This window comes from Pelodiscus sinensis, chromosome 13 (genome assembly GCF_049634645.1).
Source record: "Pelodiscus sinensis isolate JC-2024 chromosome 13, ASM4963464v1, whole genome shotgun sequence".
NCBI lineage: Eukaryota > Metazoa > Chordata > Testudines > Trionychidae > Pelodiscus > Pelodiscus sinensis.
This window is the reverse complement of record NC_134723.1, coordinates 32,684,303-32,709,338: the sequence shown is the minus strand read 5'-3', so window position 1 is coordinate 32,709,338 and position 25,036 is coordinate 32,684,303. Positions and strand designations below refer to the sequence as shown.

At 42.0% G+C, this 25,036-nt stretch overlaps 1 protein-coding gene across 4 annotated transcripts in view; it reads left to right on the top strand.

Moving 5' to 3' along the window:
- GRIA3 (glutamate ionotropic receptor AMPA type subunit 3) overlaps positions 1 to 25,036 on the top strand; it is a 254,923-nt gene that overhangs the window by 112,045 nt on the left and 117,842 nt on the right. For all 4 annotated transcript variants that reach the window (XR_012906924.1, XM_006115395.4, XM_006115397.4 and 1 more), the window contains exon 4: positions 3,942 to 4,129. Coding sequence is in view for 3 of the 4 variants with exons in the window: in XM_006115395.4 (XP_006115457.1) it covers positions 3,942 to 4,129 (188 nt within the window). In the remaining variant the exon portion in view is untranslated. The remainder of the gene's footprint in view (positions 1 to 3,941; positions 4,130 to 25,036) is intronic.

The window sequence follows — 25,036 nt, the reverse complement described above, 5'->3', positions numbered from 1 at the left end:
TCTCTTCCAGTTCTATTATATCTTTTTTGAGATGGGGCAACTAGAACTACATACTGTTTACAAGATGTGGGTATATCATGGATTTTTGAAGGGTCATTGTGATATTTTATGTCTTCTTATTGATCCCTTTCCTAACGGTTCCTAATGTTCTGTGAGCTTTTTTGACTTCTACTGCACACTGAGCAAATATTTTCAGAGAACTATCCACCAAGACTCTAAGATCTATTTCCTGAGTTACAATTTAGATCCCGTTATTTTGTGTGCATTGTTGAGATTATGTTTTCAAGTGTGCATTATTTTGAAATCTTAGTAAAGCATCTGCTTTCCAGTGTATTCATTTTAACTCAGTTCTTCGGGAATATCCATAAGGGTTTTGTAGATTAGAATATTAGGACTGGGAGGGATCTCGAGAGGTCACCAAGTTCAGTCCCCTTCACTTAGGGCAGGTTTGTGTATCTTTATTTACAAAAAGAGCAATGTCATTTCTTTCAGGTTCCTAAATGGGCTGAGAATGTTCATATACTCAAACTATTTGTACATTTTGATTGGAAGATTTCTAAAGATTATGGAACAACGTATTTTAACGTATTCAACGTATGTTTAGCTCAAATACAGGATTTATATGTATACAATAAATGAACGATGTAAAGCTGAAAGGTGTAAATAGTTCTTACTGTGTAGAAACAAATATTATAAAAGCAAATCTTTATGTACAAAACATTTGTAAATTCCTGTTAATTGTATTTGCATTTTCCAGAGCCACGTATTGGCGGGGGGAACAAAGGGAGCATTGACCTGGTCACCTGTGATTTAAAAGGGCCCAGAATTCTGGGCCCTTTTAAATTGCCATTGGAACCCTGCAAGGCATGGTCCTAGAAGCGCTGAGCCCAGGCTGGGATTGGTGCAGCATGGTCTCAGCAACACGCGGGCTGGCTGCCCCTAGTCCTGATCCTTTTGCTCAAGGCCCATGCCTTTTGGGGGCCCAGAGATGAACATCCTGCTTCCCCCCCACACACACACACACATTGCCCAGGACTCAAGGAAGTCTGTCACCAGCCGTGACATTTCCATACCAGAATTCACCATTTGTAAGATACTGAGTATCTTAGTCTTATACATGAATTTCCTCCTGCATACAGTGGAATCATAATAGTTTCTGAGACATCACATCTATCTTTGTTAAATATGATGTTGAGGAAGATTGAGTTTATGCAATACATATGTAAATGCCTCTCTTTCAATAGTGTCAGTAGAAAGGAGATGCCAGAAAAGATTCCCGGCCAGAGCATGTATAAATTGTCACCACCTTTAACAAGACACTAATGTGCACCCATACAAAAGGAAAATCAATAATACTCAGGGAGCTTTAGGTAGCCTTCATGTGGGCACTTTGAGAGGAAGGGGGAAGCCTCATGAAAAGTTTTACTATTGCTCTACATGCAGGCTCGAGCAGCAGAGGTCAGATTCTTCCTTCAGTCACACCATTAACGATCCGGAGATTCTCCATTGATGTCAATGGAATTGTTGCAAATTTACACCAGGTATAAATGAGACTGGATTCTTGCCCTAGTTATTTAGTAGCAAAAACACCATTACATTGAAATATCATAGTTGAGATCAGAATAGCAACTAGTATCATTCAGATCTTTCCGTGCTTTGTTTCTGCATATCTCAAAAGGATTTTCAGTCTAAAAAGTGGGTGAGGCAGTTTGTCCTCAAGCACTAGTAAATTTCCATGTTAAAATATAAATAACAAAACATAGCAAATGTGTGTGTATATATTTATATGCATCGGCACATTTGCAGAATATACATGAAGGAATTCTGCGCTTCTAAAGTGTGACCCCAAAGTATAAATAAATTAGTGAATTAAAAGTATATGAATAAATTGTTTAGATACTCCTCTCAGAACTGAAATGGATGCATTCCATTGGAATCCAAGTAGGTGCATGATTTCATCTGTCAAGTCGGTGAGCTATGCTATCTGAATAGAACTCTCCTAAATAGGACAGAATTGAAAATATCCTACACTCTCAATCTCCTAAAAAAAAGGGATCAGTAAACATAAACTGAATACTGCAAGACAAGGAGCACAAATCAGTGCCCTTTTTCTCCCACATAAAGGGAGCACCTAGCTTTGGGGAGGAGATTTCCCTCCCAGCTTCATTACAGTTAGCTCACGGCTCTTTGCTCAAGTTTGTCTGCAGCTCAGTCACAGTTGTTCACAAGGAATGAACTGCAGTTTGTTTGCATAGATTTCCCACTGTGCAGCTCTTTGTTCATTTCATGCTGCTTTGCTGCTCTGTTGAGGCTGCTGAATGAGTCAGTGTTACCTTAATATAAGCTTTAAAAGGGTGGTTAATACTATTGCAGTCCAGATTTTAAAATACTTCGTGACACAAAAGTGGCTATTCACAAGTAGGCTCTTCAGTACAGGCAGTCCCCGGGTTACGTACAAGATAGGGACTGTAGGTTTGTTCTTAAGTTGAATCTGTATGTAAGTCGGAACTGGCGTCCAGATTCAGCCACTGCTGAAACTGACCGCCAGTTCTGACTTACATACAGAATCAACTTAAGAACCTCAAGCGTCCCCAAGTCAGCTGCTGCTGAAATTGAGCAACAGCTGATTCCAGGAAGCCCGGGGCAGAGCAACTCTGCCTCGGGCTTCCTGTAGTCAGCGCTGGTCAGTTTCAGCAGCGGCTAAATCAGGACACCTGGGGCAGAGCAGCTGGGGTGCTGCTGGGTTGCTCCAGTAGCGCCGCTCCTCGGCACTACTGGACCAACCCAGCAGCACCCCATCTGCTCTGCCTCAGGCGTCCTGATTCTGCTGCTGCTGAAACTGACCAGCAGCGGCTGAATCAGGACCAGAGCAGCTGGGGTGCTGCTGGGTTGGACCAGTAGCGCCCAGAGCGGCGCTGCGGGACCAACCAGCAGCACCCCAGCTGCTCTGCCACAGGCGTCCGGAGAAAAGCCGAGTCTGCTGGGGGGGGGAGGGGCGTACTAGCTGCCTCGCTGCCCGAGCCCCCCTGCGGCTTTGCTCTGCGTCTTCCTGGTCTGCAGACCAGGGAGACGCAGAGAAAGCCCCAGAGTATACGGGCGGCAGGACCGCGAGGTCCCACAGTCCGTGTACTCTGGGGCAGCCCCGTTTGTAACTGCGGATCCGACATAAGTCGGATCCGCGTAAGTCGGGGACTGCCTGTACATACCTCCATTAGCCAGCTCAGTGACTTAGTTGGGATCCATGCATTCAGTGCTTGGGTCTGTTCCAATTAATGACCCATTCCCGCAGTCTCTGTTTAGGCAAATCTCCCATTGAATTCTGTTCATCTCCTTATTCTAATGAGAGCTTTGTCCATGTCAGGACTTTAAGGTTACACCCTTAGCTGGCATGGACCCTAATAAAACCATAAACAGGCCGGCTGTGTCTAGACTAGCCAGTTTTTCTGGAAAATCAGCCGCTTTTCCGGAAAAACTTGCCAGCTGTCTACACTGGCCGCTTGAATTTCCGCAAAAGCACTGACTTCTTACTGTAAGAAATCAGTGCTTCTTGCGGAAATACTATGCTGCTCCCGTTCGGGCAAAAGTCCCTTTTGCGCAACATTTTTGCACAAAAGGGCCAGTGTAGAGAGCTCAGATTTGTTTTCCATTAAAAGCATTTCCAGAAAAACATGCCAGTCCAGACGTAGCTGCCATGTTAAGCCAGCTACCAATTTCAATGACTTATTTCTGGAATAATTCTACTAAAGTCAATGGAGCTGCTCAAAATTGACACCAGGGTAACACAAAGCACACTGCATTTTGTTGTTCAGATTGTGAACTGATTGCAGGCTACTATCTATTATATTTATTTTCAGACTATATAATTTTTAACCTGTTCTCACATATTTAAAGTAGGGGGGTTGTTTCATTAAATGATTGCATTGTATTTTTCTCCTCTCTAGGATTTTCCATTCTTCAGGCAATTATGGAAGCAGCAGTACAAAACAACTGGCAGGTGACAGCCAGGTCCGTCGGAAGTATAAAGGATGTTCAGGAATTTAGGAGAATCATAGAGGAAATGGACAGACGACAGGAAAAAAGATACTTAATCGACTGTGAAGTAGAGAGAATAAACACCATTTTGGAACAGGTATTTTTTGAATCTCTGCTGTAGGGGACATAAGGTTTTTGGAATTGTCTTGTCTATAGAAATACATTAAACATCTCTTAAATAAATAAGTCATAAAAACTCACCAATTACCTTTGTAAAATTAAATACAGGTTAAACCTCTCTAGTCTGGCACCCTCGGAACTTGACCAGTGCCGAGCCAGAGAATTTGCTGGACCACAGGAACTCAGTATTGTCTAGCACAGGAGTGGGGAACCTCAGACCTAGGGGCCACATTTGGCCCCTGGCTTGCCTGGAACTGACTGCCCAGGTCCAGGGCTCCCCCTCCCCCCTGCACTGGTGCTCCAGGCCCTCCTCCCTGGGATCCCCACATGGAGCTGGAGCACAAAAATAATAGAATTATGGAACAGGAAAGGACCTTGAGAGGTCATTGAGTCCAGTCCCCTGCCCTCATGGCAGGACCAAATGCTGTCTAGACCATCCCTGATCGATATCTATCTAACCTGCTCTTAAATATCTCCAGTGATGGAGATTTCACAGCCTCCCTAGGCAATTTATTCGAGTGTTTAACCACCCTGACAGTTAGGAAGTTTTTCCTAATGTCTAAACTAAACCTCCGGGCTACGTCTACACTGGCCCCTTTTCCGGAAGGGGCATGTAAATTTCACTAGTCGTCGTAGGGAAATCCGCGGGGGATTTAAATATCCCCCGCGGCATTTAAATAAAAATGTCCGCCGCTTTTTTCCGGCTTTTAAAAAAGCCGGAAAAGAGCGTCTAGACTGGCCCCGATCCTCCGGAAAAAGTGCCCTTTTCCGGAGGCTCTTATTCTTACTTCAAAGTAAGGGCACTTTTTCCGGAGGATCGGGGCCAGTCTAGACGCTCTTTTCCGGCTTTTTTAAAAGCCGGAAAAAAGCGGCGGACATTTTTATTTAAATGCCGCGGGGGATATTTAAATCCCCCGCGGATTTCCCTACGACGACTCATGAAATTTACATGCCCCTTCCGGAAAAGGGGCCAGTGTAGACGTAGCCCCCTTGTTGCAACATAAGGCCAAGGAGAACAATTTTTCTCCCTACTCCTTGGGACACCCTTTTAGATACCTGAAAAGTTCTATCATGTCCCCCCTCAGTCTTCTCTTTTCTAAACTAAACAAGCCCAGTTCTTTCAGTCTTCCCTCATAGGTCATGTTCTCTAGACCTTTAATCATCTTTCTTTTCTTTTTTTTTTTTTTTTTTTTTTTTGCTCTTCTCTGGACCTTCTCCAATTTCTCCATGTCTTTCTTGAAATGTGGTACCCAGAACTGGACACAATACTCCAATTGGGGCCTAATCAGTTCAGAGTGGAGCGGAACAATGACTTCTTGTGTCTTGCTCACAACACTCCTGTTAATGCATCCCAGAATCATGTTTGCTTTTTTTGGCAACAGTGTCACACTGTTGACTCATGTTTAACTTGTGGTCCATTATGACCCCTAGATCCCTTTCTGCAGTACTCCGTAAACAATCTACTAGCCTGGCCCCCTTAGGCTCTAGTGTGCAAGGGAAATGTGGGGAGAGTCTTTCTTATTCTCAGTAGGGATCATGTCAGTGAGGGTGGGGGGTTTTTTTGCTTGATTTTTCCATGTGTCAGAGACTCCAGACCTTAAAAAGGTTCCCTGCTGGTTGTCTAGCAGCATTACTAACACTTCCACTGCTTACTAGGCTCTTAGAAGACATTAGAGGTAAATTAGAGCTAAATAACAGCACAGAACACTGACAGCCAGGACTGGTGGCTATAAACAAACTTTATGGGACCACAGGAAACTTGGCCACATCCACGAAAAGTGGACATCTGGCTAACTAAAATTATGTTGGACCACAGATGCTGCCGGACCAGAGCATGCTGGACTAAAGAGGTTCAATCTGTATACTTGGATGGCATTCATATTGAATAGCAAATAATTTGAATGGAACTCAGTAGAAAACATCTCTGTAAATTTGTTGTTTCCTTCTAAAAATTAATAAAAGCAGAGCAAACCTTTGCTCTCAGCAGTGGCCCTTATTCACGGAATTGTTCCTGCTGAAGTCACGGTTATTCTTGTGAGAAAGGGTTGCAGGTCTGAGTGCTGTTTGTAAAACGGCATCACAATAAAAAACTAAAGTCAGACAGTGACAGAGGCGGTGGCACTGACTTGTGTATGAGTAAAATTGTCACATTTGGAAATATGTCTGGGGGAAATTCCACTGACTCTGGATGGCTTTTTTGAGGTGTGTGAAGGGGGCTCCCACTCTATATTTTTGCATGTGATGGAGCCACAAGCTGGATTTCCTTAAAATCAGTTTAAGAGCCTCCAGTAGCTCTGTGTTGGTAAGGGGACTGGCCCCTGGTAGGAGCCGTTGGTGTAGTATTCTTCCCAAAATCAGGTGGGGCTATGATCTTATCCCCCTTCAGTACCAGCCACTATGACTGTCTCTCTGGAAGGATACAAACTGTGCCCTTGAAGGGCTGCAAAAACAGCAGCAATTCACTTGCATATCAGGGATCGCTGACACACTGACCCCCCATTGGTCATACTCAGAGCTGCAGCTTACAGCCCCAGCAGTGCCTACATTTCAGTTCAACCAACCCACTCAGCCTGTTTGTTCATAAGCACGCAGGGATTCACTCAGTGTTTAGACGGCAAACTCCTATGATTAATGCCACTTCATAACTCTAACTGCAGCTTTATAGTCTGGAATAATCAAAAGCAACATTTAAATTTCATGAAGCGTTAGCATATACTTGTACAAATTGTATATTGTTGACTCATGGCAAGCTAGCCCACACTACCACAAACAAAACCAAAAAATGTCAGGAGATGTAAAACAGCGTACAATGCATGTCAAGTCCCAAGCTGAATCATTTCCAATCACTGGAGTTATAGGGCCTCATCTTGCTGTCTTTCAGCTTAATGGGAGGTTTGTCATTGACTTCAATAGGAGCAGGCCCCTCCTGAATAAGAAAGGTCTATCCTGTTAGATAGAAGGCAAGTACCAGGCAATTTATCATAAATGTCTCTGAGCTATTAATCTAATTCAGGCTTAATCCAGGAAGTGACTTGAAACCAAAAGAAAACTGCAAGTATCTGGAATGCGCTCAAAATGGATGGGCATCTGTCCCGATAGAACAAAGCCCTGGCATGCTGTTGGCTGCGTGAGCTTTTGTTCAGCCCTAATCACTGTAGACTGAGTCCTGTCCCAAGGCATGTCCATAGCATGTGGGCCTACTGCACTGATTCTGAGGGAAGCCAGCCTCCCAGGGTGGCTGTATACGAAATATGTGGTCACCTAGCTCCAGTCCTCCTTAGCAAAGGTGTGTGTTGTCAAGACATGGAAACAATGTCAAAGGAGACAAAGGCTGCCCTACAGCTGACTGAACGGACAGCAAAGAAATAGCCTAGTGGCAAGCTACAAACAGAGCTTTAAAACTGACACACAACTCAGCCATGGGGTACAAAATACCTCCTCTCGCCCAATAGCAATTTGAATGGGGCTTTTCCATCCTCCAACCCGCTCACACCAATGGGGCTACGTGGTACATGCTTCTTTGTGGGAGCTGGTGAAAGACACACAAACGGATGCTTGGAGGTTGAAAAGGGTTTGAATCTCCTATTTCCCAAGCAGCTTCATGGTTTATACCTGTGTGAGAATTGCAGAATCCCTCTCTCTCCGTGAGATGCCGGAACAGTTTCAGTCTATGGGGAGCTTGGACCCCCCCACGGACAGGGACTCCTGCCATGGAGCAGCCTCTGTCTGCAGCAAGCCCAGCACATTGCGGACAGAGGCTGCTTTGTGGCATCCTCTCCTGCCTTCCCTTGCCCCGTGCTGCTGCCTCTGAAGGAGGCAGGCAGCTCCATAGAGCCGGTGCTGGGGGAGCCAGCTTGTATCAGAGGCAGCAAAGGTCAGGGGGAGGCAGGAGCCACTGACATGGGGAGACAGCTTTAAGCCAGCTCCACCCAGCACTGGCTCCTGCCTATCCTCTGTGCTGCTACTTCTATCAGAGGCAACAGCACAAAGGTGTGGGGGGGGAGTCGGATCTGGTGGGGAGTTGGCTTAAAGCTACAATACAGAGGCAAAAAGCTGGGGGAATGCATGTAGTTCACAGGTTAATTGATAAGCTCTGGTTTATCAGTTAATTGTGTAGTCGTCTACACACTGACCTCCCTAGTTTATTCTTTCATTTGCTCACATTCCTGTTGAAGAGGTAAAATGCAGTAAACAAAATCTGCATTCTTCAAAAGTTTCAAGTGAGAACTGTTGAGCAACGTATGAACTAATGAATGCACTGTGGTCCCAGTCTCGTGGGAGGGTGGCCTTTGAAATTTCAAGACGTACATCCATTCTTTTATTTTACTCTCCTTGTATATATAATGCATGAGTGAGAAAAAATATATGGGAGCACTCCAGTGGCCAAAATGAGAGTGGCATCTTATACATGCACCTAAGCGTGAAGCAAACTGGATTAATCTAAATTTCTTCTTCAAAAGCACTAAATTGGTAGGGTTGTATTTTTGTTCAGTGTTGATGAATTCATAGCTCTCACAAAGGTAAAGGTTTCCAGCACTGAAGCTCCAGGTTATCCCTAATTGTCTGCTGTTTGACTTTTAGATATCACATTTCTGAATTGCTAAATGATTCATTTTTTAAGTTTGTTTTATTTATATGTATAATATTTTGAGTCATATTCCATGAAACTGGATAATAACCTTTCTTCTGAATGGTCTCTAATGTAATTGTACTTGCACCTGTAAGACTTGGTCTACAGTTTTTAGAAGAAGTGGTTTTCAGTAATGCAGTAGCATAGGATGTGTTACCTAGTTAATCCTTTGAAAGTATAGCTTATAGCGCAGATCCTGCAGACATTTATGCATATGATTAGCATTATATATATGAGTAGTCGTACTTAACTGCATTGAACTGTCCATGTATAAAATCATTTACATTTATAGCATCAGGGCCTAAAATGGATGTTGAGTTATTTTGTTATGAAACAAACCAAAATAGTTACTAAAGCAAACCAAACAGACAACTTTTGGGATAAATATTTTATTGCATACGAAACAGAAAAGATGGTGTCCAACTGAGCTCCGCTTACTCATGCTCATTTTCCTATGGGATCATTCAAATGAGAAAGGGATGTAGGACGGGGCTACACACTATGATAAAAATATCTACAAATAGCATCCTCCAGTGATTTTTCTAGTCCAACACTCAAGAACAATGACGTCCTTTTCTGTAGGTGAAAGACAGTATTGGTATACCCCTGGGTCTACTGATGAAATTAGTTTTTCAGGGTTTTACTTCTGTCTCTTCAGCTTAGCTGCTTATCTTCTCATAAGACTCATCAAATCTTACAAAAATTCAAACAGTAGTTAGTTCACTGTAGTTGGAATACTCAAGGGGGTAGTGAAACGTCCTTCTTATAGGCAACTGTGCTTTGCTGATATGATAACTTTGGATTTGCATATTTCAAATTGTTTTTCTCATTGTATAGAAAGTCTACTCAAGTCACACAAAAAACCTGAACAAGAGCTACAAAAATGAGCACATACCATTGTGTACTTACTGTTCAAGTTTTAGATGTTTAGGGCACTCATTTTATTGAATGTGATGATTGAAAACAGTGGTATATTCAGAATCACATTAAGTCAAAGCATCCAGAAGAGATTTGGAATGTCTGGTGTCTAACATAAATGTTAACCTTAAGAAGGCTTCATTATCAGAGAGTATATTTCAGGGTAGGTATCCGCAAAATATCTCGTTATAGACAACTGTGCTTTGTCTCATTTCTTTTGAAAATCTTCATCCCAGAATATAATTTAAGCAATGCTTGTTGTGTCAGTTCAACCTGAGAATTTACAGCCTTCTAGTAATACTAAATTGGTAACATACCTTTGACACTAGCTTCATTGATAAAATATTGTATACACAATAGTACTGCTTTAAACTTAAATGTCACTTTAAATCCAAGGGCCTTAAATCTCTTTCTAAGCAATAATTAAACCTCCCAACATCTTGATGAGGTAATACTATCTCTAGTTTGCAGATTGAAAAAACCCTGCAGCAAGAGGTTGTGAGACACATTTTAAGGAGATTCCCTCAGATTTATCTATAATTCAAATACATTTGATAATATTGAGGTGAGTGAGGTAATAGCTTTTACTGAATTATCTTCTATCTGTGAGAGAGACTTTTGAGCTTTCCCACAGCTCTTCTTCAACTTCTTCAAAAAGGTACTCCGAGTATCACAGCTAAGAACAAGGTGGAACAAATTGTTTAGCATAAATAGGTAACATATTTCAAGGTGACCATTCCTGGTGAAGTAGGCTGTCAATACCCAAGCACTCATAGAAGGGGAAAGAAGGGAGCAATTAGCAGGTTAAAGTCATGCTATATTAAGTCATAAATCTAGTTCCTCTATTCAGCCCATGATTTTTAATATCTAGTAAAGTTATTAATTTAAACCTCCCAGAATCATCATTTGAAAATGTGTGCAGGTTTCCTTTGAGGTGGAGGACTGTTGTGTCACGTAGAGAGTGATCACTTTGAGAAAATGATGCGGTAATTTTGTCTATGGGAGTTCAATTGTCAGATCAATGATTGTGTAGTTCCACCTGCATTGGGCATTTAGTGCACGGGATCATGGTTATGACAAATAGCCTCATTTTGAGTTTTTGCTGTCTGAATTCATCATTAATATTTTCCAGTGAGATTTCACTTAGGCAGAAATTTGTATAGCTATTTAGGCACTGGTGCGCTCAGGGTCGCTATGCCTTACTGATTTAGGAGCCTAGATCTCATTTTCAGCACCTACGTATAGTAAAAAAATCCCTGCTTGCTCACTTGTGATTGGTCAGTTAAGCCACATTGTATTGTCTCTGATCTCTAGTTGGATAAGTGCCAAAGTTCTTTTGGTGCAAGTGCTTGCACAAGCAAATTTCATTTTCAGTGACTATCGCTTCCAGGAGCCTTGATTATCACCCACCCCAGAAACAACACCATCCAGTCTCGAGTGGGCAGGGAGTCATGGTTCCATACCTCCAATGTATCGGGCAGTGCAGTTGTGCTGATGCACCAGGAAATACGCACTGCACAGGACTTACACAGGATACGGAGAGCCCTGCACAGATACAACATTTGAATCCACAAAAATGAGCCAGGAACCATCCATGGATGTGGCTACCCACAGATATAAAGCAGATATGCATGCAGTTGCAGGGCTGAGAGCAAGGCAAAACAAGGAGATTGATTGTGATTCTCTTTTAGTTTCTTGCATTTTTCAGGCTCCCCGTGCATAGGGCTTGGGGCAAAGCTACAATTTAATCCTTAAATGCTTTACCATTTATCCACACAGATTCAGAATTATTACTTTCACCACAGGTGGGCAAGATGTGGCCTGTGGGCTGGATCTGGCCTTGCAAGCCACTGGATCCAGCCTGTGAGCCGCCCCACCGGGACCCCCAGGCACAGAGCCACCAGCCACTTTCCCTGTGGCTCTCTGTTCCAGGCGCCATGGGGTGGGCTTCTTGCATGGCTCCCGGCCTCCAGCAAAATCTCTCCGCTCCCTGTGGCCAGTTTCTGGTAGGGATGTGAGCATTTAATTGGTCAACCAATATGCTGATGCTTATTCGTTAATGTTATTGGTTAAATTCTGCCCTGCTCCTGGGAACGCAGCTTCGCTTGCAGCAGCAAAGCCTCCTCCCCAGGAGTGAAGCCAGCAGTCCTTAAGTGCCTAGCTCCTGGGGAGGCTTCACTTCCAGCACTCCAGTATGAATCGTATTCAAGCTTTATACTTCAGCGCTCACAGCCGTGTAACCGGTACTATTCTTAGCAGTTATATGGTTACCTCATTAAATGACCTTTACCATCCCTCGTTTCTGGCCAAAAAGAGCTGAGAGATTTTGTTGGAGAGTGGGGGTAGCACACAAAGCCTCTCCCCATCCACCGCCCACAGCAGAGAGCTATGGGCAGCAGACAGACATTTTGGGAGCCTGACTCCGAATCCTGCAGGGCTGCTGGCTGGGAGTCATGTAGGTAAGTGCCTTCTGGTTAGAGCCTGCCTCTGGCACCCCTCTGCCTCCTCCCAACTCCCTGCCCAGGCCACCACCCAAACCCTCTGCATCCCCCTTCCCCCTCCAGGTCACCACTCCCTCCCAGACCCTGCTTTCCCACCTATACCTCTTCCCCAGACCAGAATCCTCTCCTGCACCCATACCCCATCCCAGATTCTGCATCCTAAGGCCCTGCCACAGATCACAACTCCCTCCTTCACCCAATTTCCCTCTAAGACCCTGCATTCAATCCCCTATCACGAGCTCCCTGCTACACCCAATCTCCATCCCAAACCCTGCCCACTCCATAGAAAAGTGTGGCCCATGACCATGTAACAAAATCTTGACATGCCCCCCCCATCAGAAATTATTGCTCACCCCTTACTTACAATGAATAGTATCTGCCCCCACAAGCAGTGTCACTGAGATCAAGAAAATCTGGCTCTAGTTCTCTATTTACCAATAAACAATAAAACATGGGCCAAAGTGCACTCATAGGCACTCTTCTCTCTCAAGAAATCATCACAGATATCTCTAAATAAAGCCCCCATAAGTTTTAATTATAAATCTCAGTCTAAAGATAAACTTGTGTTATATTGGATACAGTTTTGTTCCATCTCTCTATGAAGGTTTTGTTTGAGCATTGCCGTTCAAGTAGGTTTCTTTTTATATTCCTCTTGAAGAACTGCCACCATTTCTTTAAACATTTAGCCCATTTGCCATTTATCATCCCACTTTCAAATACACAAATTAGGTTTGGCAAATTTTAATATATTCTTCATTTCCCCTGATATTGTCTTTTAAAAGTATAATTGACTACCCATATTGCCAACCAATCACTATTTCTCAAATTATTGTTAATATTTCTCCATAGACCTGGTCCTGTATTAGTGAAACCCAGTAAGGCTCATATTCTTCCTTCCTTCCTTCCTAAAACTACATCTACTTTAATCTTCTAGTTGTCTTTCATACATACTAGTATTTGCAAAATTCATGAATTCCCCATGTTTCTTGTCCCTTGATGCCAAAATATTCCAATATTATTTCACAGGTAGATATAAAATGATTTTATTGTAATGAAAAAAGCATCTAGATCTGGAAAATGGCAGCAGGGTTTAGAGTATGACTGTTTATTTAGAAACAAGTGTTCAGGGTCAAAAATATGGTTTTCTTATTCCCAAGATAAAAAGTTGTATTTCAGACTAGAGTGGCTCAATGTCCATTTAGAAGCAAATGCCGAAGGGAAAATAAAGCGGAAGAAAATCTTTCAGGATCAAAATGGTGAAACCTTACAAAAGACTTGTTTATTTCACAGAATATAGGCTTTTATCAAAAGCAGACTATCTCCGAACAAAATCATAAAGGTTAGGCTCCAAGGCAATCTCAGTATTGAGTGGCAGCATCTTGCAAACAAAACATAAGTAACGCTGTAGGAAAGACTGTAATGCATGAAAATATTAAATAATGGTCAAATTGATAAAAAGCCTTCAAATAAAGTGTCTGTAGGAACACAAAGGGGAACCTGATTGACTGACTTTGCTGCTGTGGAAGTAAATAATCTGATTTGATTTTTGAATCTGAAATTTTAAGGTTAAGATGTTCTAAAGTTTTTCAGTATTACCATTGCTGTATTACATTGTAGAAACATCCAGTCTTCTATTAGGTGTATTGTGATCGCTGCAAGAGGTTCATAGGTTTTGGTGTTTTAATACTAAATATAAAAAAAGTATAATTTATGTTACAGAGTTTATAAAATCACCAAAAAAATCAGGAAAAAAATCCAAGGGCAAAGTTAATCCTGCTCCAACCTTGCATGTCATGTCTGCTTTAGGTTTACATAGCATAAACCATAATTATTGTATTAGCCTATCCATATTTTTCACACAATTACAAACAATTTAATAATTGGCCTATAAACACATTGGTGTGTTCAGGGGAGGAACCAAAGGGCTGTATCCTTAGGTTCTGTTCTCTCCATGTGTCCCATTGGTCCCTTCCTCACCCCAGTGAGTGTTATTTTCTATTGCTGTCACAGAGCCAAGTTGTGCTGCTGAGGTTCTGAAGACTCTATGGCCAGGTCTACACTAGACCTGAAAGTTCGGGTTAGGGTACGCAACTCCAGCTATGTAAAATAGGTAACTGGAGTCTGCTTACCTTAATCTGAGCTTGGCACCATTTTCATGGGGGAGGCCAATGGGAGCAAATGCTCCCATCAGCTTTCCTTACTCCTCGCAACTGTAAGAAGCACTGGCTCCAACCAGACCTTCACTCAGCATTCGATTTAGTGGGTCTTAACTAGACCCATTAAATTGAACACCAGAAGCTCGTTCTCCAGCATGTCAAGTGAAAACTTGGCATTAGCCACAGAGGAGTCATTGACCAGGATTTTAACTCCTGTGGGGACCTTGATTTGCCTGCATAAGGAATTCAGGATGAGGCCTTCAAGGGTATCTAACATATGCAGATTCTTGTTATAAGTCACATTTTAGGGGGGAAAATTTACAGGTATAATATTGATCTCTTCTTTGAGATGACCATGCTGGACATGAAGCCTCCACCTGAGGTCATCAGTGCTTTCCTTTGGATTTTAGCCAACAAATCTGTGGTAGGTGAGCAAGTGTGCTCATGGGCCAATCTCAATAGCCATTTCTACCCAAAGGGAGTGCTACTAACAGCTACTAAACTAATTATGATCCACAGACACGGTGTCTGAACTACGAAGAAGCAAATGTCCTTTTCAGATCGGACTAATCCTCTGCATATATAAAACATTTCACACATTCCTATGGGTGGAATTACTATCTTGTAAATGCTAATGCCTTCTGAAAGCCATCATCTAGCTCTCGTAAGATTTCCCAGATTAAAAATGACAAGAATTTAACAATCAGAATGTTATTCATACAGCAGAGTGATTTAAGGTAGTATCATGGATCTGAACAGATTTCAAACTAAAATGTTTCAGAAACCAGTAAAATTGCAATTCAATGTTAGAAGGATTATTAATCACATTCAATGTACATTGCATCAAAATGTGCACGGTCCTGTACCATTAAAGATACATTTCCAACACAGATCACATTCCCTACTCCAAAGAGATTACAACCTGAAGTCACTATTAAGACATTTTAGTAGCAGCATTTAACAATTTTGTACTAATAATTTATAATCATTAGCCATAAATGCAGATATTTATTCCTCCGCTTTTGACATTTTGCATATTTTACCATACTACAAAGTGTGTGTTTATACAAATAGTCATATTCATATATAGCTATAAAGTGTACAATAGGCCAAATTCTTTTATGTTACATCAGTCTAAATATGGAGTCAGTGAAATTACCCTGAATTAACTGGAAGGAAAATTTGAATTGATCTCTCCTTGAGTGAGAGATGTAACTCCCTAGCTGGAATCTTAATTAATAGCTGTTTGTAAAAAGCCCCTTCTTCATTTGTTGAACAACTAAGCTTTTCTCCCCCCTTGCCATCCCCACCCCGACCCAATGGCAAGAAGCCATGTTTTTCTGTTTGGTTACTTTTATCAAGTACAGCCAAAAAATTCTTTGTGCCTCTTTCATTATTTAAACAGAATTCACATCTAATAAATCACTTCCACTAAGTGCTACCCTTTCTGGAATCTCAGGAAAAGGGTCAAATGGGACCCTTTGATACTGTGGTATCCTTTCACTGCATGATGTGGTCAGGCCTGTGGTATATTAGTAGGGCATTGATGCTTTCCCAGCTGTATCTGTTATAAAGATAGAAGAGGTGAGTCTTCAAATTGGTGCCAAATTGACACCTTTCACAAAACTCACACAAAATGTTTTTAAGCTGCATATGACACCATATAAAACACACATCCCACATGCTAATTGCTTGGAGTTTGCTCAAAATCCTGTCTATTCCATTTTATTTGTATCAACCTGTTTGATCGTCTAATCATTTCTAACTGCTCTGGGAACCTTTTTCACATCACATGTACCACCCAGAAACAGAGTCTCGGTTTTAAAATCTCTTGCTCAGTATGACCATTTTTTTTTCTTAGCCTTTAAAAGTCAGTGCTGCGTAAGAAGCTGCTTTGTTATAGTCCAAATATTTCATGTTATTCTTTCTTCCCAAAATAAAGGATAAATCCTTTCATCCTTTCAGGCATTACCTTAATTTCCACATCTGTCTTTCCAATAGAGTTTAATGCTTGCAACTCCACTTCCTACCAAAGTGTCTCCTTAATTAGTTTCCTAGGCAACCATTATCAAGAAAACTCTGTTGAACCACCTGCAGGGAGAGGAAGAAAACATAATATACAAAATCATAGACTCATAGAAATGTAGCTCTGGAAGGAACCTCAAGAGGTCATCTAGTCAGCTCCCTGAATTAAGGCAGGGTCAAGTATGCCGAGACTACCTCTGAAGGTGTTTGTCTAATCCTGTTTGTAAAAATCTCCAAAGATGGGTATTCATTGGAAGTCTATTTCTGTGCTTAACTATCCTTACAGTGCTAATGTTTTTCTAGCTCTCTAACTTAACTGTCCCTTGCTGCAGATTGAAATGACTCCTTTTTTTTCTGCCTTCAGTGGACATGGCGAACAATCAATCATCATCCTTTTTATAACAGCCCTTAATGAATTTGAAGATTGTTATCAGGTTCCTTCATCAGTCTTCTTTTCTCAAGACAAAACATGTCCACTTTTTCTTAACCTTTCCTCTCCAAATTGTCCACAGCTTTCTTAAAGTTTGGCTCCCAGAACGGGACATAGTCCTGCAAGTAGAGTAGGACAATTAGCTTCTCTGTCTTACATAAGATACATTAATGCACCCGGGCATTAACCATACTAGAAAACGAATAGTACAATATTCTTGTGCAACTGGACAATACAGAAAATCGGTGACGGCATAATAGTGCTGATGTCCTTGTGATCTCATTTAGAAGAGGGGAAACTAACTCAATAGGAGCAAAGCTGCACATGAGCACAAAACCTTTAGTTGTTCCTCAGTGCTGCCCAAGCCAGGACTAAGTGTATTACTGCTGTGCGAAGAGTCAGATAGGGTGGGTAGGAACAAGCACATTGCAGGGCTCTTCGAAGTCATATCTATACCATAAAGTTCCCTGGAACACTAGAACAGCAAAGTGTACGGCCTCTTTTCAATTGACTTCAAAGGGCTTTGGATCGGGCTTCAATTAAGCCACTATCCCATTAAGTACTATCCCATTGCTAACCAATCATTGTTAGTCTATCTACATTTATGTCCTTTGAGCAAGAACCTTATCTCACTTGCCAGTTTTACACCTGTAGAATTCATTAGCTTCATTGGTGTATTGCCTCGTTCATACTGGTTGAAGTAAGAAGAGGACCAGACCCTTTATGTGTTCATTTAAATATTCCCTCTGTTCATTCAAGTTCTGTGGACATGGCTGTGTGACTAGCCTATAGCTCAGCAAGCAGCTTGCTGAACAAATTTTGAGACTGCAAATGGCACAACATTTTAAAAGGAAATAATATATTACTTCAAGGAAAATAGGCCCATACTGTTACATTCATGACCCGTTTTGTCAGGATTAGTAAACATGTTTAAGCATTTGTTGTTGGAATTTTATTCCTCTAAAATATAATAATCAACAAAAATACTAATATACAATCCCTTAAATATATCCAGCATTCCTTATCTCCTGGGAAATTGCAAATAAAGTTAAAGTTGTTAAAGAAAAACATGATTGTAAGTATTACTACCTCATACAAGTAAAAATGGAACACTGCAATATAGAAGACTAATAAAAAATGAATTAAATCTTCGTAATTTCTCCTGGTTCAGGTTTTATGCACAGAGGAGCCCAGTTATACAAAGAACTCAGCTACAGCCAAACTCTGTTTGTAGTAAAGCACAATGAATCTCTCAACTGTTTCAATGTATTGAAATGAGCAAATTGCATTTAATTCTCGTTGTTGTTAATCTCTACAGTGAATGTCTCTGAAAAAAAAACCTGGCTTCCCTAAAAGAGATTGCACTGTATTTTTTAATTTCATGAGATCTAAAAATAAAAAGAAAGTAAATGGTAAAGGAAAGAAAGAATAGCTGCAGTTCAGTATTTTTCAGTCTTCTTGAAGGCAATTCTCCATAGTACAAACTCCTTTTTAAGGGTTTCTTATGTGAGCATTGGAACTAAATTACTGCGACACTTCTGGGTTATATCCAAATAATAGTCTGAAGTGACGCTGACATGGTTTTTCAATGCAGTAATGCTTTATATAAGCAGAGTTCTGTGTTTTCAAGGACTCTAGTTCAAATCTTAGAGCCAGTGCTATGATTACAATGATTGCTGTGAAATGCTGATGGGATGCAAAAGTATTTTAGAGTTAATCTCCCCACGATGGGAAGCTAGCATGCAAGGAACAGAGGAAATAAATTAGATGTACATCTTTTTGGTAAAAAAAGATTCTGTCTATATGGGCACAGGCTTAGGACAGTTCCGTCTACAAACAATTGACTTTAAAACATATGACTCTGACATCTCAGCTAGAGTTCTCATCAAGTTTACAGCAATATAAAACATCAGGCATCTTTAAAATTTTCAAAATGAATTTATGTTAAATTTATTAGAGAAGTCTTTAAAGTGTGAGTAGTGCTAAAACCAACTGAAGATTGTCTTTTCCTTGAAGTAGTCTATGTTGGAAAATGATTTCTATTAATGAGTGTATTTAATTGATTTGTGCCCCCCTCTTTTGAATGAAGAACTGAATTTTCTGTGAAGTTTCACCAGTGTTGGAAAGATGCAAGAGGGGGAGAATTAAGGTCTATAAAGATTTGAATATACTGCAACATATGAAAATGGGTTTAAAGTAGCCAAGACTGCAGCTGTCCCTGATACCAAGAATGAGTGTTGGTCCTTCTCTTTGGCAGTGCATGAGAACACCTTGCATTGTAGCACAAAAACTACAGCTAGGACACTCCATCTTTTCTCTAGCAAAATGTTGCCTTATGTGAGGGCTAAAGATATCCACTACCTGCACTGTGACTCTGTTTTCAGGGATCCTCTGGGGTTTACAATGCATATTACCATCTCACCATACTTTTTGATGAATTGATTCCACCAAGTACCAAAATTCTGGGAGGGGACTGGATAGTAGTGCAGTCATGTAGTTCCGTAAGACTTTTGCTGTACAATGTCTAATAGGGCTAAATTCGTCCCTCTGTTATAAAGGTCATAAGGTAAACTTCTAAATTGTCCATATTTAAGTCTTCCAATCTCTCTTTGTAGGCTATTCCCTCTAACTCTCAGGTCTGATTCTGTCCTTGTTGGTATTAAAGCACTTCATAAACATTAATATGTTCATCCTCCCAACACCTTGTGAGGTAGGATCGTGCTATTATCCCCATTTTACAGGTGAGGAACTGAAGCACAAAGCAACTAAGTGACTTGCCTACAGGGGCAGCCTGTCCATATAGGGGAACTAGGCAGTTGCCTAGGGCGCCAAGTTAAATGGGGCACCAAATGGTGGCGTAATATCATTGAGGGGTTGGAGGTAGGGGCGCCAATTGCATGGTTTGCCTAGGGGGCCAGTTGCTGGCAGCTAGTCTAGGGCCGCCCCTGCTTGCCTATGTCACAAAGGAAGCCTGTGGCTGAGCCGGGAATTCAGTCTAGGTCCTCTGAGTCCCAGGTTAACATCCTTAATCAATCAATCCACTCAGCCCTGGGCTAATAAGGGTTGTAGCCATGGGGAGGGGGGAAGAGAAGCGAGAGAAGTAGCTAAACAGGAATCTAGTGAACATGGGAGCCAGCAGCAAAGAATAAAAGTCTTCTGCAACACTGTAGCATTCTGTTAGTCTTCAAACTGAAGAATAAAAGGGTTATGGGGAACAAGCTAAACAATGTAGCTTGAAATTTTCCCAATATGCTACCCTGGGTTATACCTTTCATTAGGCTCAATCTTTGACTTGTATAGTTACAGAGGTCTGAGAACACATCAGAATCTCTGGGAAATTTTCAAAAAGGAGTGATTTTAAATCTATTAGAATTCTCCATAGAAGGATCTAATCAGCATAAGAAGATGCAAGGAAATTAAAGTGTGTCCTCTTTCCTGAAATAGTCTGTGTTTGAGAATAAGTGCTGTAAATTAGCATGTTTAATTAAGGGATTTACACCCGACTTGAAGTAGTGCACCTCCATAATACAATTGGCATTTTATTTGCTCTCATAAAGTTAAAGAGGAATTCACCATTAAAAAAAAGACAGCAAAACACCAACATTGTACATACAGTACACCTGCTCCTGTCTTTAGAGGAACCATTGTGAGAGTATGTGCCTACTCTTGATAATCTCTTGCAGGACAAGGGACAAAGCTGTCTCCCCAACAGGTACAATGTACTACTCTTTTGTTTATCCTTTCTATTTCCTAGTAAGGAGTTGACATACATTGTAATGAACTTCTGCTTATGATCTTGATCAGAATGGCTTTGAGCGGTGAAGGGTAGTTTCTGTTTTTGATTGATTTTAGCTTTCAGGTGTTTGTTTAGAAGGTGTTTGTTTAGAGCCTGTGGAGATAGATGCAGTGCTAAGAGATACAACTCTATTATTTTCTGTTCTCATCTGTCTAGACAAAGAAAATGTCTTGATTTAAAAGAGAGGTGGTTTAATGAATTTTGTTTGGTTTAAAAAGTAAACAGTTGTCATTATGAATGTTAGTCATTATGAGATGTAAATCTTTCCATCTGAGGGTGCAGCTAGACTACACTGGTTTTTCGGAAAAAGCTAAGCAAAATGCACTTTGCATTTTGCCTAGCTTTTTCCAATTCTTTTATTGGAGGAGGCTTTTCTGACAAAAAAAAGCAGAAGAGCAAACACGTTCCCTGAAAAACGCATTGTAGTCTAGCCATACCCTCAATGTCCTCCAGGTCCTGAGGCTTTTGAAGTAGCATGTGTCCTTTAAAAATAAGAATGCAGCCAGTTTGGATATACAGGTTACATTGTTACCTCCCATCAGGAAAGAAGTGGAAAACAAACATGATTTGAGACAGTATTTTAGAGCACAGTGAATTCCTTAAACACGTCACATCAAATTGTAAGAAAATGGGGAAGAATATTGTGCCCTCAAAACCTAGGTGTTAGTGTGATTTTTTTTCTAAACAGCAACAACTGTAAATCAATATCCAAATAAAAAATGCACCTTCCTTTGCATGGCCTTCAATTAGGAAACACTGACTCCTTCACAGATAGAGGAAAAAATGGATGATAAAACAATACTGCTTTCATATGTTTCTAGAATTGACCTACGAGGACCATAGGCAAACATTTCCAAATCAGTAAGGGCCAAATTCTGTCTTTTGATGTGACCATCATGTGTGGGGGGGCGATAGGGGGAAGTGGGCATATGTATCTATAACTATATACTTGAGAGCTTCTGAGCAAGAGAGTGAGTCTTTCTGTCTATCCATCTGTTCGTTCAAGAATTCCTGCTAAATGGTAAGTGCTAGGACCACCGAATTTGGAATACAGCTTCCTCTTATTGTAACTTAAAGCAAGACAAGGGTTTGGTTATGCAGGATGGGGCTGAAGCTCCCCCGTATGGGGATGTATAAAATCATATCCAAAAAAGACAGAATCACCAGGCAGATGAAAGGAGATGGCTAGTGGCCCCCCCCCCCCCATCTGGGACTGCCCCAACCCTGAGTCTTCCATACCCCAGGCACCCTTGCTGGCTGTTCCCATTCGTCAGAGAGTGAGCAGAAAGTTCACAGCTTGCTCCATTCCTCAGTTTTGTTGGGGAGCACGGGGGGGGGGGGGAAGATGAACCTGGTCCTGCCCCAGCTGAGGGACATGCACCCCTCCTCTCCTGGCCCCAAGCGGCTGCCGTGAGAGAGGGCTGAGAAATTCCTCTCTCCTCACGGCAGCCTGCACACTCAACCCTTAATCTCCAGACCCACCCCAGAGCAATGATTCAAATGAGAAAAAAAAACAAAATTAATGGGGTTAAGAACCTGAGCGATGCCAGATAAATCTTCTACTATCTATCTATATATGAAACTATTGGAAGAAATTATATCTTCTGGAGATGCTCCATGCTTACTACATGAACCATCCTTCAGAATTAGAGTCCCCAGATCCCTATGACTTCCCTATCTGTCATGGTGAATCCTGCTAAAGGAGAAAGGGGTTGACACCCAAAATTACAGCTCTTCATAGAATGCCTAATTTTTAAAAAAGCAAGATTTCATTTGTGCAGTGGAACATCAAATATATGTGAGGCAGCAGAAGCGGGCAGGCATAATTCATAGACACAGGAGGACATGGATGAATGAGTGCATGGATTTGTATGCTACTTTCAGCTACCTCATATACTATATGAAAACAAAATCTGGCAGTCAGAGACAGAGCAGTGGGTAGATTTGTGACACTCCCAATAGGATACTAAAGCTGTGAAACAATGGGTGGATTATACTCATCCATATATGCAATTTATTTTTCATTTGACTCAAACTATATATTTAGAATCATCATTTAAATGCTTTACTATTTCAGTGAGTATTTAACCCAAGTATAATGGAGTACTACTTATTTTCAGTTTGTGTTAGTATTGTTTACCTTCCTTTATCGGATTCCCTGGAGGTTAGGTTCTGCTCCCCGTTAACACTGGCATAGGGTAATAAATTGCCTTCAGTGTTGGGAATCACTATCTGACTCCCCCTGTAAGAAGACAGAACACATGATAGAAGCTGCATATGTGAAATGTGGAGAGGGGGTTCATTTCAGCTAAATCAAAGACATATCACATATCACCTTTCAGTGGTGAAATGTCATTGCCAGCTGTGGTATGCCACAAAATGCTGCAACTCCGTACTGTTTTCTCTTGCAGATTAACCTCTTGGTGACCGTGAACGTGCAGTGGCAGAGAGACCAGCATGGGCCAATTGGCTCAATTTGATATTTTGGGGATATTTGGAGAAAGATAATCTAGCATGGAATAAAATATTCAGAGCACTTGAAGAGAGCTTGATCTTGCTGCCGAAACATGTTTCTGCTTTACATAAAGCTGGGAAGTAATGAAATTACTCTGGTGAAGTAACAAAGGGGCTTATAAAGATCTGGACTTGACTAGGGCCGTAATCCGCTTTTATTGATTTTGACCCGTATACCATCGGTATCCCTCACATTCACCACTCGCGCATGCTCCTGCCACCCTGAGCGGGTAGGGGCCTTCCACTCCCCTAATGGCAAGGTGGGTAGGGGAGCTCAGGCCCACTTCCACTCCAAGCCCCAACCCAGGCCCCTAAGGACGGAGGTCACTGACCCCGACTGGTTAGTGGAGAAAATCTCCCACAGCTCACCAACCCGTAGGCCTATTCATGGCCGTGCCCTGGGTCGCTTCCTACTGCCTTTGCCTGTCCGTGTCGCTCCTGGGAGCTTCCTCCTCCTTGGCGGCCCTCTGATTCCCTTCCTCCTGCAGTCTTGCTGCTGCTCCTTCTGCAGCGGGGATGGCAGTTTTTAAATCGCCCACCACTCCTGTGCTCTGGAGGGTGGTACTTCCCCTGTTGGCCTCGGCCCCGCCCCCGCTGTCCTGCATCATGGCGTACATATGCCAGAATATGCTGGCGGCCACCGAGCAAGCAGCACAAAACTGCCCTGGCTCCAGCAGCGGCTTCTCTCCACAGCATTCCAGGGACAGAACCTCGGAGGTGTGGGCTCCACTCAAGACCCCGTCACAGGGCTCCTTCTGCATTTGATGGAAGCAAGCACTAATACCTACATTGACAGTTAAATCATCTTCCCTTCAGGGAAGACGTTTCCCATTTTAGAACGTCTTTTCCTCTTCTCTCTCTTCCCACTTGTCACATGGCTAGCCAGAGAATTCACATGCTGAGAAGTGACATACAAAAGAAACTGAATAACATATTAAATAAAGATTATACCTTGGATGTCATGCACTATTCCTCTAGATTATTTGCCCTTTGCATGTAATGAGGTAGAACAGGGCTACTCAATAGGTGGCCCGTGTGCCGCGTGATGCTCATGGTCCCTTTGTTTGCAGCCCGCGGTGCGGTTTGGGTTTGCCTGGGGCTCAACACACAGCTCGCAGGTGGGATCCTTTGAACATGACCTTCACTGGGAACACACTCCACAATGGCGAGGCGTCTCTCAGGCAAGGTGAATATTGAAAGACACAAGCGGACAGGCTGGCAGGAACAGACGGGTATGGGCTGTCAGTGTTTCTAGCCCCCAGAAAGGAGGTGCCGGGAGCTCTGGGGCATTGTGGGAAGTGCTTTATATTCATGCCCATCAGTGTGAAAGGAGCAATTTGCATATATTTACATATATATGCAACCACACTTAAGTTGCGGCCCTTGGCATGTGCTGTGAGTATCATTGTGGCCCCCAGGACTTCCAAAGTCGAGGAGCCCTGAGGTAGAAGATGAATAGATTGCTATTAACATTATGCAGAAGATGACAGATTGAGCACTCTTGCAAAGCATCAACAACAGTCCTATAAAATAGGGTAGGGTAAGTGGCCTTTTTTCACCTTCAGAAGGGCTTCTTCAGTTGTTTCTTTTTTTCAGCCTTAGACATTCAACTAAATAAGGCACACTGCAGATGACCTCAAAAGAAGCCAAACATTTGAGCTAACATACTGGGAAGTGTTTTAGAGGACCTTGATTTCAGCTTGTATTGAAGTAATACATTGAATGATTACCCTAAAAATCCCTGCAGTCTTGTTTTCTCTGACACAAAGTCCTGAAGCCTAGAGAGGAATAATGTCCATGTCGTAAGCCTTATTGGTGCTGCAACACAAACCACAACTCTTCAACCAGTGATTCCAGTATCATGTATCAAGTTTATATGTGGGGCACTGGTACAAAGTAGATACACCCCATCCC